This window comes from Trachurus trachurus, assembly GCF_905171665.1.
Source record: "Trachurus trachurus genome assembly, chromosome: 8".
Taxonomy (NCBI): domain Eukaryota; kingdom Metazoa; phylum Chordata; class Actinopteri; order Carangiformes; family Carangidae; genus Trachurus; species Trachurus trachurus.
Window position 1 is genome coordinate 24,528,667 of NC_139905.1, and position 15,945 is coordinate 24,544,611.

A 15,945-nucleotide genomic window follows, 5' to 3' on the forward strand; every position below is an offset into this window, starting at 1 on the left:
CTGGATAAAATAAACTGTTGTACTGTGCCGAGGTAAATGTACTGTGTTGCTGTCACTGCTGACTTTCAGTTCCCCACTCTAATCCTCATTAATAGGCCACGAGTTTTCCACTTTTTATTAATAACACGAGTGGTACAAATAATTGATATTTTAAGTCAAAACTCTGAGTAAGACCTCTAATCAAAATAAAAATCATTTATTAATACAAACACTCTGTTATACATTAACAGGAACAAATCCCACCCACTCAAAAAAGCTACACGGAGAAATGTGGATTTAACATCAGAATGTTTCCAGTAATTTCCAAAATGATTTATTAAAATAATGACATCACATTAGGTTAAAAAAAAAAAAAGAAGAAAAAAAGAAGAAAATAAGCCAAAAATACACGCAATGAAGTAAAGACCAAGCCACTTGGGTCTATTGATTCGTTACAAAAAAATACAACCTTTGTAGTTTCAAACTACAAGGTTTTACTAGTTTCACAGGAGAAAGGAAAATGCTGTCCATACAACTCTTTATAAGAAAGGAAACCAAGTCAGAGCTAGTGAGTAACGTGTAACATCAGCCTTCATATTGAGTGATGAGGATGAGGACTGGTACCACAGATTTAAAATAATGAAATAAAACAAAACAACTACTTAAAAACACAGGACTAAGCACTGACCAGACCACTGGAACAGACCACTAAATTCAGCCATAACTCTGCTCTGACACTGAAAAGTCCAGACATCTCATTTTGTGCCCACATGTGCCACATATAAACCAAAAGCAAATAAGAAGCAAACATGGAAAAGAGCACAGGCAAACTGTCAATAACTTTCTTTGGAGAAGGCTTCAGACACTGATGCGGGTGCTTGGTGCCCATGATTCACAGATGAGGGTCACAGTCTATCTGTACTGGTAATTCATGCTGCCGTCTCCTCGGCCGTAGCCCACTGGGTTGTGGTACTGAGAGTGGCTGTTGCTGAAGCCCTGGTTTCCTCCGCCGCCCTGTGAGGTGTAATTGGACTGGTTGTTGAAACCTAAAGGGGAAGAGGGAGACCGAGTGAGAATAAGGTTTAAAATTAAAACGGCACAAAGCTACTCAAGGCTATGTACACTTCCTGACCATGTGCTGCCCCTCCCTAATGCTGTATTCATGTTGCCATTTACAGTATGTTAGAGCGCATGTAGCAAAGTTATTGTGCCAACCCATACCCATTCCATACTACACACCTCCACCCCAAAGACTCAACATTGGTTGGGTTGTTCAATCCCCCCCAAAATCTAGTTTAACACATTCTTTCAACTATTCTTTAATCTGACAAAACACATTTCCTTTGTAACACATGCAAAGAAAAGAGCGGTTACTACAGCTCCAATGACTGACAGCTTGGTGGCAGACTGATGAGTTGTTGAGGGTGTTTCCCTGTGGCACTGAACTGGACAGTTAGGTATAGATAGATGAAGACTGACTGACTACCTTCACTCAGCCCATGTAAACCTGTAGTTTCTTCCGGCAGATACTGACTACATGTCCTCTCCTCTGGCACTGACATGATCCCTAACAAAATATAAACAAAAGTGTTTGATGAAATGAACCGTTTATCTGTAATATGAAAGTTTCATGGTATACCAGGTGATACATTGTTGTAACAACCACTGAATTAATCAATAAATAAATCACACACCATATAAACCAGACATTGTTTGATGTAGGCTACACGTTCAGCATTGATTGAATTGTCATTTTGGCATAAATTGAGCTTCTTGTTGTGCCTAACTCTCACTCATGACATTAGGTGGTAGATTATTAAGGAAGAATAATTTACATGAAATATCATAACCTTAAAAATGTGAACTCACCTTCATAGCTGTAGTCTTGGCTACCTCCAGCGCCCCCTGTCACCTGGCTTGGATACGCAGTGCTGTACGAGTATCCGCCTGCTCCCCCCGGGTTCTGGTTGAAACTCTTTTTTCCCTGCCCGTAACCCTGGCCATACTGGTTATACGAGCCCTGCCCTGAGGGGCTGCTGGACTGGTAGCCCCCTGCAGATCCACTGTTTGCCCCGGGGGGACCGGGGAAGGGCGCCTTCCCTCCCTTGTGCATAGGGGGTTTCTTTTTGGGAGCCTTGGCGGCAGAAGTGGCAGTGTAGGCCCCGTCATTCTGGTAGTATGAGCCATAGGAGCCCTGTGCTGATCCTGGTGCTGTGCTGGCTGGAGGGCCACCTGTTGGGCTGCTCGACGCCCCAGCTCCTCCATTTGTGCCGCCATTGTTGTAGTAATCTAGGAAATAACAGCATGGCACAAGCTTAAAATGAGCATCATTTATAATGGATGATATATTTGAGTCATCTACTGCTTGTACAGTTTCACTGTGTGCTACACCCTTGATTTAATTAAGTCAGACCCTGGAGTGAGACAGTAGTGAAGGATGACATTTATTAAAAAAACAAAAACAAATGACAAAACATATAAAAACAGCTAGAGCAAGAAGTCAGTCAAATTTCAGCCAGTCCGTGTGCAAACCTAGAGCCAACAGCCTCAGTCCATCAGTGTCTATCACTGTTACAGATGGGATCCTGCAACTACCACACACTGCCCACGTTAAGCCCATCATGCATTCAGTGTAGCTATGACTAAACAGTGTTGCTGATATGACACAGAAACAGCAGGTTTTACATAAACTGTATGGCCGTTTTTCCAAAGCAGGACAGAAAATACAAAATCAGCTTGATGAGTAAAAGTGACACGAAGGCATCTGAACAAGATAAAAAAAAAAAACACTATTCATGATTTTTTCAGCTTTCTCATCTAAGTAAACAGTATGAACACTGAGACCAGGCTGTGGCGGTCTTGACAAAAATCCAAAAAGGCAGTATGTTGTCCAACTCCCACGGGCTTTCACTTAATCATGATCCAGAAATCAAAGCCCCGTGCCACGTTCCCATGTTCGACACATGGAGGCAATCTACGATAAGTCGACCCTGCGGTTTTGGGGAGGTCCAGGTGTTCGGGTACATCCACGGCAAGTTGAGAGAACAGAAGGCGACTTATGGCCACGTGCATGCAGTGGCAGACCGTCTCCCCGAGGTATCAGGACATGACAAGTGGATTGGCAAGATGGGGCGGAGACGTTGTTGTCACTTTTTTCCCAGGGTTGTGGACTTGGTGGTGAAGGGAGTTCATGATGCTGCTGGAACACTATTGTGTGTATTTTGTCCTTTTTTTTTCTTTTTCTTAAATCCTCTCTAGAGGACTGTTTTTTTTTATTTTTCTAACACTGGGGAGGATCTATGTCGCAAACTCGTGGTAGCCATAGCAGTCTGAGACAAAGTCACCTAAAGAGTGAGACAGGGCAGAGAAGGGAAGAAAATATCAAAATTAGATTTGTTTATTTTTTCCTGCCATAAAGGCGGCAGTCAAATGACTCATTTGGTCAGATTGTGTTTTGAGTGATTTGTTGGGGTTTTTTTTTTTTTAGATTTCTCTGCTCCTGTCACGCTCAGGTAGGTCAGTCCTCAGAACAGGCTGCCAGAAGGAAGAAAAGGGGTTCTCATAAGAGGGGGCTTGTCAAAAACAGATTCAATCCTGTGGCTTAAAGCAGAGAAATGTAAAATCACTGAACTGGGAACATCCCAACATGTTTTTGTGTTCACATATGGTCTTATCTGCTGCACTCTGGCAAGAAACACCTTTCTGCATTGGGCAAGATTCTCTGTTCAGGTTGATTATAGCCGAGAGGTGGTACAGCGCTCTTTTTCCCCCAGAATCCTGGGCAGATGCACCGTCCTGCCGCAGGACACATCATGTACACTGACACACTGGCTCAGACAATTGTTTGCATTCTCTCTTAGTAATGACAGCCTAACTGCAGCCCAGAGAACAGCACATATCCCATCAAACCAGGGTTAAAAACAATGAAATGAACACTCACTGTATCCAGAGTTGGCGTTGTTCCCGTAACCGTATGTTCCGAAGCCGCCTGCAACGAGACACAAATTCAATATGACGCCATCTATCAATTAATCATGTCTGCTAAATTTTTACTAGTATACATATTTTGTATGCTGCAGCAGAAGTGTGTTTTTACCTCCTTGTCCGTAGCCCCCTCCATTATTAAAACCCCTGCCCCTTCCGCGACCTCGTCCTCCTCTCCCTCTGCCTCTGGGTGAGGCGGGGTCTCCACCTCCGGAGGCTCCCATCATGCCAAAACCTGGAGCGTGCTACAAGACAAAACAACACTCACTGAAGGGTTGGTGAATCTTCTTCATGATGACTATCATTAAGGCAAAGCTGAAAATGTTGTGTTCCTCGTTTGTCACTGTATGAATTCCATATAAACCTTTGTAGCACATAATTGTGGATATGGTGTTTTAGATTCAAGATCTTAGGTAGGCATTTCCCCACTGAAGTCTGTATTCGGTTTAACTGGGTGCTTACCATGGGTGGTCCCTTTTTCTTTTTAGCAGCCTCGCCCACGGAGCCTTCGGGGAAGAGTCGCTCCAAAGCAGCCAGGGCAGCGTAAGCCTTCGCCACCTTCTTATTGGATCCCGTCCCCTGGAACTTCTGACCGTCGATCTCCACCTCCATGACGAAGCGTTTGTCGTGGCTGCCGCCAGTCTCTGAGATGAGCTCGTACTTGAGGCCACGGCGCTTCTCATTCAGCTCCATCACGGGGTTTTTACCGTGTTTAGTCAGGATTGGTCCCTGTTGTCGAGCAGACTGACAGGTGAGGGGAGGGGCCGTCAGTAATATGAGAGCCGTTAGCAGGACAGGAAAAAACACAAACACACAAAGGGAGTAGCTTTATACCTCGGCAGCATCAGCAGTGTCTGCAGTGGCTGCTCCTGTGGCAGGCGCTGTTGTTTCAATAGGTGCAACTTCTGGCCTCAATTCCTCCACGGTGACCGCTGCCTCCTCTTGTTTTATTGTCTCGGCAGTCTTTAGCTCCACTCCTGTGGGCAGACCCATGTCCTGCAGGACCTGAAATTGTGCACAAAGGTTCACTGCTGTTTAAATATCAAGGTAAAGTAAATAAGAACCACGTTGTAGAGGGGAAAACCGAGGGCAGAGGAAAGATGTGCTCACCTTAACAGCTACATGTAGCTTGGCAGTGCGCTTGGATGGACCAGAGGCCTCGAAGGTCTTGCCGTCCACTTCTACAGCCATGGTGAAGACCGGTACATGAACCGGACCGGTCTGAGATATCAGTTTGTACTGGAGACCTGGCTTCAGCTGGTTGAGCCTCATCAGAGCGTTCATGGCCTGAGGAGGCTCGGCCTTCTCCTCTGGAGCTGGTGGAAGAAAAGACAGAGATGGTGTTTGATGGGAAAATACTTCTTCATTTAACCATGTTGATCACATGTCCTGTCTTACAGGAAAGTTTTGTGAGAACCCAAGCAGCCTTGAAGATAGTGGAGGTATGCAAACAGTTTTGAGAGGTTATTTTCCACCACCCCACCAAGTGTACTACTGACATCACCCAGACGTGGCCTTATACTTTCAAAATGGACCTTGATCCGACGTTGTCCACAGTAACCAATCTCTAGCTTGAGAGAACACGACCTCCCCCATCACATCCCCTCTGCTTTAATGTTTGGGTTAATGAAATCTTAACAGACCGTGCTGATATACAGAGAAGTTGTAATTGTTGTACTGACCTGAGTGAAAAACTCTCAGCACACCTCCTTCAAATGCTTCTTTATACACAGGTGTTGTATTACAACCTGTAGAGCCAAACTTTGCTTAGAGAAACATCCGACTGTCCATTGCCGACACACTGCCACGTTACAGACAGTGAGTCCTTTAGAATACGTTCTGACCTCTGCCTAGCAGGGAACTATAAAATTCATGCTGATGTGGGAATCATTGATTATTATGAACGTGTCAACAAATAAAACAACGCTTACATTTCTTCTGTAGTTTTTTCTTCTTCTTATTGGGACTCTTGTCATCAGTTCCCTCCTCCTCCTCAATAGGCCTTTTCATTGGTGGAGCATACGCCGTACTGGGTGGGATTTGCACTGAATCACACACACACAGAGACATGAGTCATACAAATTTTCGAGTACACCTACACAGTAAATTGTATCATGATAACAATAATGATCATCAGGATCTGTGTGGCTGTTGTGGATTCTACATCAACAGCTAAGCTAGCCCTGTTTACCTGTGTAATCAATTGGAGTCTCACTACGAGGTTTCTTGGGCATCTTAGAGGGGAGGGGATCCATTCCAAGCACTTTGTGAAGCTGTCCAAATGCTGACAGCCTTAAGGCATGCTGGAGACACAACAGGGAGTGTTAACCTCACATTTGATTGATGGCGATTGCGCACACACACAAAATTGCACATAACTCACTTGTGCACTTGCTGTAATGTCTTCTCTCTGCTGCTGGTCCAAGTGACCAATAGCATCTGTGGGCTCCTTCTCACATGGATCAGAGATTCCAGCACCATCTGTACGACACAGGAATCACAGCTTTGGATTAGAAAAAAAAACTGAACACGTAAACTAAAATAGTGCAGTTATAATATATATGACTCATACACAGTATGTTTGTTATATAGAATTTGGAAAGACACTCACACGCACCAGCCATGAGGATTCCTGAAGCCAGACACTCCAAGACTCTCCTCAGAGCTTCTCCTGCCCCCATGGGCCGGTTCCCTGTGCCAATGGCTTTCTCACAGATCAGCTCCAGAGGCTGCACAGCAGGGAAAGAGGGACACTGTGTTTGAGGATGCTATTTTTAAGCTTGGCAAGTAACACAGAGAGATTCTAGGTCACTGCGTTAGATTGTATCTCTGCTGTGATGGTGGCGCCTTGTTTTTCCATCTCTAGGAAGACAAAGGTTTATCGAATAGATGTGTTCGGGTTGATAAAGAGGGCTTTGCAGTTTTTGAGCGGCCAATCAGTTAAATCTCCCTCCTACACATTTAACAGCTTAAGTAGAGGAGCTTCAAAAATGCCTTTTTTGGCGTGTTGAAGCTGAACAGAGGATGTTTTTATTTACCCAGCCACGAAGCGGTGCCCATGTGGGGACGCGGGCGCACAGGTCCCTCAGAATCCGGATGACAATGACACAGGAGCGGAGTCCATTAGCTCTGGCCTGGAGACACAAGCGGGGAGGGGGGAGGGAGGGGCACGGGGAGGACAAGCAGCCTTAGTCAAAGAGCAAGAACGTGTGCGGCGTAGAGCAAGATAAACATCCAAATTAATGGAAATAAATCAAAATGAAGCCACACAGACTAACAGCTTAGCTTTGTCATTATGGGAAATGTCCGGAGAAGGTGGAAGTTAGAATAATGTTTAATAACTCCGTTGGAAGATCCTACTTATAACCTCTCAGGTTCGTGGCTGTGAGCCAATAGCCAACATGATTGATGGTGACGTCATCAGACATAAGACATCTCTATCTACGGGGAAAAACATGCATATCACTGAAGATCAAGAGGAAGAGAGTGAACAAAGCTACCTCAAACTTAACACCAGCTTTAATGTGAGAACCAGGTGAATTACTCAAAAGAGGAGCGTGCTGATTGGTGCTGTCGTTGAGAGGGGTAATGGTTAAGTTAGTGACAGTTAAAAAAAAAAACTATGACTCGAGGTGCAATATTCCTGTTGACTTTGTGGCACACGGAGTAACAGAAACAGCCAGAGAGCAGGAAAAAAGTTGAGGCCACATACTCTACAAAAAACAAGCTGCAGAGATGGAGCACTGATTGTTATAGTGTGGAAAGCCAAAGATGACACAGGCCACAATACTATGATGAGTTTTTACCGACATGGTTCACTATGAAAAAACATTGTCTCTACAAAACTACAGAATGGGGTAGCAAAAAGTGCTCTACGAATATAGCTTGCATTAATGTGAAAATAACAACAACTCACTCACACCAACGCTGACAGTTTAGAAATATTGCACCTGGATACATGGCGTATTAGTCCCAGATTTTTTTTTGTTGCAGATTGAGTTAAGCAGCTCTGTGGGAGAGTAATGAACTCAGGGACTAAAAAAGCAGCAATGAACATCTTTTAAAAAATGGCACTGCAGTAGAACCTGTTAAGTGAGCAAAGCAACTCTACAACAGTGTAATGACAAAGGTTTCCTAAGAAACAAACATTCAGATCATCAGATATTACTACAGGAAGTACACTTCAAAAGAGTAAATAAATAAAAAATAAAAAAACACATGGAACGCCCAAATAAATAACAAAAGAACATACAGCATAGAACCAAACTCAAAACTACTTCTGTTTTAAGACAAATAAAGACAAGATCCAAACCTGGAACCACTTAGCGTGGCGGAGAGACGCCAAGGCAGTTAGGCATTTCTGCCTGTCCAGAACATCCGGGGGATCGTTGACTGAAAGCGTTTCTATTGGCAGGTGGAATAAGAAGACAAGGTACAGTTTGACCAAGGGGAGTTCTGTCAGCCGGCCAGGGGGAACACAGGCAGCCTTCCCAAACCACAGGCTGGAGGGGGAAGGGGAGGGGGGCCCCTCCACTGGAGAACCATCAAAACGCTCTCAACCTCCCAGTTTAATATTGTTTTGCACGACCCGGCACATAATGATTTAACTTAAAACCCAACCGGAACGACAGCATTGTAAAGTGGGTTAAAACTAGTCTGTACTTGGCAAAAAATTAAAATCTTTTTTTTTATGTAAAAAAAGCCGTAGTGTTAAATAAAAAAAATTACATTTATCAAGAATGATTGGTTGTATCAAATGGGAGGTTGTCTCTCCATGGTTGCTTCAGCTCAAATGGACGCTTGAATGCTTAAAAAAATGTGTGCTTTTCTTTGCTGGCGCTAACAGGAGGTAGAGCCCCTCCCCTTTGCCCCTTATACTGGGTACACTGCACTTTGCCCCTTCCGAGACAGAGAGCGGCCAGTTGGTCAAAGGTCCAGCGTCCCTAAAAATTGACAAACTAGAAGGCTTGACAGAGAGAATCAGAATTGGAACCACAGGCAGAAGTTATCAGATGCACAAAAAGTGGGTATTGAAACAAGTCCACACTGCAGCAAAACTGATGGCTTCAGAAAACAAAAGACCCAAACTGGGCATCACTGTTAGCACAGCGCTACAGATAAGGTCAAGGTTCGACACCTGCTGAAGCAGCTGATAAGATCTCTGGAACAGAATATCAGCTCACTTTGGTTTTGTATAGCTACAATTAAACCTCATTATTATAAACATTGTCTATTGCTACCTAACAACTGGGACCGACGCCAGTTTTGAGAGGGACTGGAGACAAATGCAGACTCTCAAAGTGTCCCTTGTCGTTATCTGTAACCCTGAGCCTTCCCTGCTAAGCAAACATCAGAGACAGTCAATAGCCCACTGCTGGGTCTTACAACCAAGGACAGTTTCACCTCATGTTTTGCTACTCATTTTTGCTGCAATGCAAACCGTTCATCATCAATGATAAAACACATGCAAACAAAGTGGTCTCTCTTTTTTTTTTTTGTCTTTGGTTAAATTCTCAGTAAGCCTTCATTTCGTTGGTGACCTTGATCATTAAAAGGGAAGAGAAAGCCATGTCTTCAGCAGTCAGTTTAACTACCTGCCCTATACTGTATATTGGGCCATCAAAAATGTACAATTACATTACATGGAACTACGAGAGTGGCTAGAGAGCTATAAGCATAGCACAGTTTCGTTATGTGACTGCATTTCTTGTCCCCTAGCTCCATTGAAGGCCCAATAAACAATATCTGTCTAGCCTGTTTGCCTGCCTGCCTGGCCTCCCTACCGGAGGCAGGGCGCCACTGGTAGGAACCCTGGGGCCTTTGGCGAGGGAGCTTACCTCCAGCAGCAGCCCTCTCCATCTCCTCACGAACCACAGGAGACGTCAGGTGAATGGTGAGGGTGAGAGGGGGCTCCTTGGCGTTCTTGATGACGATGCTGGCCTCCCGGATGTGCTGGGTCACCACATACTTGTCCTCCATGATCTGCTGTGAGAGAGCGGTTCGTCAAGACCGAAAGCCATTCATCTCTCATGTCAAAACATGCAGCCAGGGATCATTCATCATAATCACAGTCTGCTACCATAGTTGTGAAAAATAGATGGATATACTGGTTTTACATGGTATGTTGACACAGAAAATAAATTGCACAACAGGTATCAAATTAAGTTTATTGTCATTCCGCTGTAGAGTAGTGCAGATGAAATGAGAGTGTGGTTCAGTGGTTCAGCGTTTTAACAGCTTGTGGAAGGAAGCTGTTGATCAGTCTGGTGGTTCTGCATTTTATATGTTACATTTATAGTGAACTTTACTTGTAGTTGAATGAACAATAGATTTTGCAGAGTCTTCATCTTTTTCCTTCCCAGGAGATGTGTGTATTGTTGTCTTATCTCAGAGGAGCTTGTGCTCATTGACAGAATACATTAACTGCTACTTTGTTGATGTGCGTGTGTGCTACAGGAGGCAGCTCATTTGCTGGCCATTAATATACTTTGACATTGACATGATCATAGATGACTGAATGAATACAGTTAGCACAATACTTGTTGTACATTGTGGCTTCTTTCCTTTCATCTCCTTTAATATAATGATGGCTCATGATATCGAGGCTCTGTGTGTGTTTTTCCTTCATTGACCATCTTTTCTTTATTCTGAAAAATAACTATACACACACACATCACTGAACTGCTTTCTGCAGCTCCGGGGGAGTTTCTCTGTGTGTGCACCAGGCAGCCATTAAGGCTGAGGAAATCTCAGGCCAACAAAATTCAAAGGCTGTGAAGATCTGCTGAGAAGTTCCCTTAGGCCAGTGGAGTGATCCCTAAATGAACCTATCATAATCATTAATAGATTGTGGCACTAATTAAAGTGATAGTTAAGATGAAATGAAAAGACACAGTGCGCGAAAGAGCAATTATAGTTTGTTGATAGCCTTAGACTTAATTGGAAAAACAATAATTGTTGCCATGTGGTTGTTGTATGCCTCCCAACAGCCAACTTGTGGTCACAATCTTCCCTCACTGAGTGTTTGAGTTTAATTGTCTCGTGGTTATCTTATGGGAAAAGGAGAGTGTTTATGGGGTCATTGAACTTGGCCTTTGATCAGTGAAACCTAAAGTCACTTCATCCTTTTGAGTGACGGTGGTTTGTGCCCAATATAGAGATACTCCCCCAAGGTGTTACTAAGCTATCATGTTCACACGAATGACCTCCTACACAAGGTCATTTCTGAACAACATGGCAGGTTGGGAGCCAAGTTGGACACAAGGGAGCTCATTTGATAAACACAGAAAGCCAATGTCACATTGATGGCTGAAGCTAAAAGTGGCCGGTGTTTGGATTAACCTGCAGCAAAACAGTGGAGTGAAGGATCAACTACCACAACCTCACCAAACATCTCCAGCTGGCAGTGATGACATCAACAATCTGTACATCCTGACTCAGGAGATCAAATACTGTGATATGCACAGAATGTTGCAATAGCATCCTTGTTAGGATACTAGAAACATCACACACCACGGTACACCGGAGGGCTTGACACTTAATTCCTCCCCAAGGAGCTCATGTGCCTCCGCGTTGAAAAATGAGGGAGTGCATGAAGAGCTTTAGGGGTGCAATGAAATTATGTCCACAGCATAAATGGCCTGAACCCCTTTATAATGAGGCTGTTCTTCTTAGTTCACAATGCCAAAAGAAAGCCCACGCAGATCAATTTAAACAGAGAAAGTGATGTCTGGTCAGTGTATGAGGAGTATAGAAGACCTTATTTTAATAGCTCAATGCCTCTTCTCTCTTATATCTCTCACTTAATTAGCTACTGTATAAATACTCTGTTTTGTTGATGAGTCTTCTTCTCCACTGTCGTGCCTCTTTGGGTAAAGCACTTCTGATTCTTGAAATATTTTAACAATGACTTTCTGGTTTGGTCTGTAAAATGCTTCACTCAGCAGGAGCTACAGTTTTTTAATAACTACAAGGTATTTTTTGAGAAATGTTCTTTTAAGGTGGCATATAATATAATACATGTTTTTTATACTGTCCAATATCAAACAAACAGCACAGGTGTGGTGATGTGATTTGGCACAAGTAACTGAATGAGCTTTGTTCTTACCTTCAGCTGTGTAACAAGATTTTCAGACACTTTCTTCAGCAGACTGATGGTGGGCTTGTCCTTACAGAGGAGCACCAGCTCCAGGTCCAGGTCTCCCTTCAGTAGTAGTCCCTTGGCAACCAGGCCCACCCTCATTACACCACGCAGAGAGCGGGTGGCCTGATCTTTGTGCTCACTTTCAAAAAAAAAGAAGATATGTGGTAAGGAAAGATGCATTTGACAATTTCTTACAAACTGACCTCCTTTTTTGTAACTGCTCATGAGACAAAGACACCTCACCTGTCCTTATCAGTGTCTGTGCCATCAGAGTCTGACTTGGATGTCCCCTTCTCCTGTTTATCCAGCCAGTCAGATACGGCCTTGAGGGCCCGCTCTGTGTACGATACCATGTTCTGTACACTTTCCAGCTCCTCCTGAGTTGGATAGATGGCAGAGTGTTTGGCCATGACGTGGCGGTCATCATTCATGAAGACACGCATGGAGCGGTGGCGCATTGGAGGAGGCTAGTGGTGGGGGGGAAAAAAACAATATTGTGAATTAGGAAGAAACGGGAGGGAGTTTCCTGCTGTGGATGGGTTAGCATCAACTAGTTCACACCAAATAACTGCCTAAATAACGCATGACAACAGCATCCAGGCAGGGTGTTGTACACTCTGTCGTGGGGCAAAGCTAAATCTGACATCTGCCTTGATAATGCACCAATGCCTCGCTGTGCTCCGAGTTATCCTGAGAGAATTAAACAACAGATCATTACTAATTATACAACAGAAGCCTGTCTCACAAAGCAGGATTACCGATTTATCTGTATCGGTGGACAGAATAACACCCAGAGCCAGCTCTCTCAACTTCAATCCATTTTGTAGATTTGAAAGGGTTCCAGGTTTTTATTCAGATGAGTTATTCATCTAACTTCGTTAATCCCTCTTTATGAGGTATTTATAAAGAGTTAAAACGGGTTCTACTTCTTGATAATGAAAGCTGTACTTCCTCTGTCACTTACTTGCTTTGATTAATTAAAACACTGAATAAGAAGGCCCCATGTCTAGGCCAAGCTTCTAACACCAGTGATTACACAAGGCGAGCGTATGTGCAGGCAGCCAAAGCCAATTTAGAGGAGAGCTGTGATGTGGAAGCTGCAGCATGTGTTCCTAAAGCCCTAGGCAGACTGGAATGACAAAACACTGGCACCACCAGCTCTGTGGATTGAATTAGATGTGACACATCAAGTTGTCCCGTTAATAGTGATATTTAGCAAGAAGACCGGTCTGCTTTGCCTTTCTGTCGGTTGCAAGACAAATAAGAATGACGTAACTTAAAATAAAAACAAAGGCCAAAATGAAATCATTACCATTGTTGCTTGAGAAAACTGTGGAGTCTTGTATATTCAGTGAATGGCAGCGCTGAAAAAGGATGTTCTCTGCAGCAGATGAGTGATGGCGTCCGTCTGTACAGGAGAACAAACAAACACATTTCAACAGAGTTTAACAGGGAGACGGGATTCAGTGAGCGAGCCAAATGAAAATTAGATACCCTACAAAAGATGAGGGGGTGGGGGGGATACATATTCGAACTGATTTATTTGGCCATGCAGGATGTTGTCTAAATATTTCCCAAACCGGAAACTCTGAAAAGGGTGATACACTTCCCACTCAGGAATGTCTGTTTATTTCTCACAGAAATAAAAGTGATTACCAGCTGCAGCAGCATAAGAAGGTCGCTGGCACAGCAACACATGCCTGAGGGACAAAGCGCAGACCTACTTTCACTGGCAGAAATGTGTTTATTGTAAGAAATGAAGCTTTACATCATGCATGAACTAGTCCACACATGCACAACTTATACACATTTATATAATTAGCGGCACATGAAGAGATGGGTAATCTTTCTAACTACACATTGAAGAAGAGACACTCAAGTGCAGTCCACTTATATCAGACTGGACTCAAAATGTAAGTCAGTCAAATTAACTTAAAAAACGATTGCATGTTAATTTATGCTGGTGCAAATTGTGACGACTGCAACGAAATGATGTGATCAGAGAGAGAAAGGCTTATTCATCGTCGTGACACGCCCACAGTGATCAGATATCCTGCTGCAAAGTAGGACAACTCACTGCATTACAACGACGACTATAGTCTCCAGTTGCAACCAAGGCAAATGTGGGTGAAACTATAAAGCGCATCAGCATCAGCCCAGTTGTTATGTCCCAGTCAACAAGTTATTAAGCATTGGGACCAAAGCCAACATGAACCTGCTGCTGCTGTGATCTACAAGCTAATGGCTCACCTGTTAAACCTGCGCAGACATAACTTCTACGTCAGGGGACGGGGAGTTATAGCAGACAACCCTGGGACCCAGACCACTACTCATACACCAGGAGAATTTAAAAACAGACGCCATTTTAGTTGAGTAGAGCCTGGCCGGTGTCGGCAGCTAGCTAACAACCCCCACAAAAAACGGGTCACCCATCGTCAAAAGCTGCGCCATGCCGACATTCCTGCCAAGCCGCAAAACGCAAAAACACCACCGTCTAAATCCTTTTTCCTACCGTTTCTATCATATGTGGAGGCAGAAATGAGAAAAGGACATTTTGTAGAAAATCCGAGTCCACATTTGGATATTGGTCTGCTGCCTCCAGACACCAAAATGGTCGAGACGAGACCGAGACCCCATTGAACGCTCAGCAACAGTTAGCTCGTAGCATGTTAGCTTAGCCAAACAAAGCCAGACAGACCCGTAAACAAAGCGCGCAGTAATGAAGACACCGGAGAACAGTTACGGGCTTCGTCGGTGCCTTTGCAGCTCAGTGGCCGGTCAGTAACTAATTAGCGTCGTTGTGAGCACTAACATCATTGATATATTTGTTACTCACCGCGGTGTTTCCCCTGCTAACGGACGATGCTGCTCGGTCTCTCCTCAGCTCGGCAGCAGCACCAGCGGCGGCGGACAGAGAGGGAGCAAATGGAAACGCCTGAGAGCGAGGACGCTGATTGGATGGACGCCGCACGTGACTGCTCTCCTATTGGCTACAGAGGCTGACGGTACCGAACCAGGGGGCGTGGCTACAAATGGTGGCGTTGACTGGAGGTGACAGATTAAACCAGAGCTGCAGGTTCGTTATATCAGTCAATGACATCATAATTCATTTATTACCCTGATAAAACTGTATGCCTTATGTAGGGAAAAAGTCATAATGCTGTGGTTCAGAAAACTGATGAAAATGATAACATGTCATATATGGACCTGGGTTTTTGTATTTTAAATTGAAAAGGACAAGTAGGCCTAGCTAGATTATGTAGGCTAGTGAACATTTTTTTTCAAAATTTAGTTAATTGCTCTTTGACACTTTGGCACACCTTAACTTTCTAACTTTATTATCTTAAAGCAGAAGTAAGCGATCCGGTCGTTTTGGCTATAACTTCTTGTCAGCAGATGGAGTTAGCAGTCCCCGCCCTCGTCCCCACGTCACCGCATGCATGCGCATCCCTTGGCTGCACACACAGAGAGGACCGCCCCTTTATGCCGTTCTCTCTCCTCATTGGATAAAGGTTGTAGGATACAAGGAAAGTTTTCTCCTCGGCTTACAGCAGAGCAGAGTGACTGACAGTCCCATGTTTCGGACCAAACACTCTATGTAAGTGATTGCTGTCGGAAGATATAACTATTTAAGACTTATATTAACACAAACATTCCGCTTACTTCTGCTTTAAATTATTGTATGTTCTTCTTTGTATGTATGTTTGCCTTTTCTGGACAGATGCTCTACTTCATGGGTTCCATATTTTTGCTTAGAAGTCATCCGACCTAATGGGATATATGGTTTAATATCACTGAATGATCCTGTTGTCTTCTCTAATGGGTAAGAGACATGGGAT

The 15,945-nt window shown here is 44.0% G+C and overlaps 1 protein-coding gene across 7 annotated transcripts; it reads right to left on the reverse strand.

Moving 5' to 3' along the window:
• Nucleotides 1-207: 207 nt before the first annotated feature.
• On the reverse strand, nt 208-15,020 carry ilf3b (interleukin enhancer binding factor 3b). 7 transcript variants are annotated; one of them, XM_083977338.1, is made up of 20 exons: nt 14,943-15,020; nt 13,419-13,514; nt 12,350-12,573; nt 12,071-12,245; nt 9,801-9,948; nt 8,276-8,367; nt 7,002-7,097; nt 6,581-6,692; nt 6,347-6,444; nt 6,155-6,266; nt 5,895-6,008; nt 5,646-5,711; nt 5,074-5,279; nt 4,798-4,968; nt 4,426-4,707; nt 4,076-4,208; nt 3,920-3,967; nt 1,849-2,268; nt 1,466-1,546; nt 208-1,025 (listed from the first exon to the last, which is right to left on the reverse strand). In XM_083977338.1, exons 2-20 carry the CDS (start codon nt 13,419-13,421, stop codon nt 892-894), a joined length of 2,715 nt encoding a protein of 904 aa, XP_083833464.1. In that variant the 5' UTR covers nt 13,422-13,514; nt 14,943-15,020; the 3' UTR covers nt 208-891. The 7 variants fall into 7 exon arrangements, with proteins under 7 accessions (XP_083833464.1, XP_083833463.1, XP_083833462.1 ...); XM_083977337.1 differs by having other exon boundaries at nt 210-1,025; nt 6,575-6,692; nt 9,801-9,945; XM_083977336.1 differs by having other exon boundaries at nt 220-1,025; nt 6,575-6,692.
• Nucleotides 15,021-15,945: the final 925 nt, after the last annotated feature.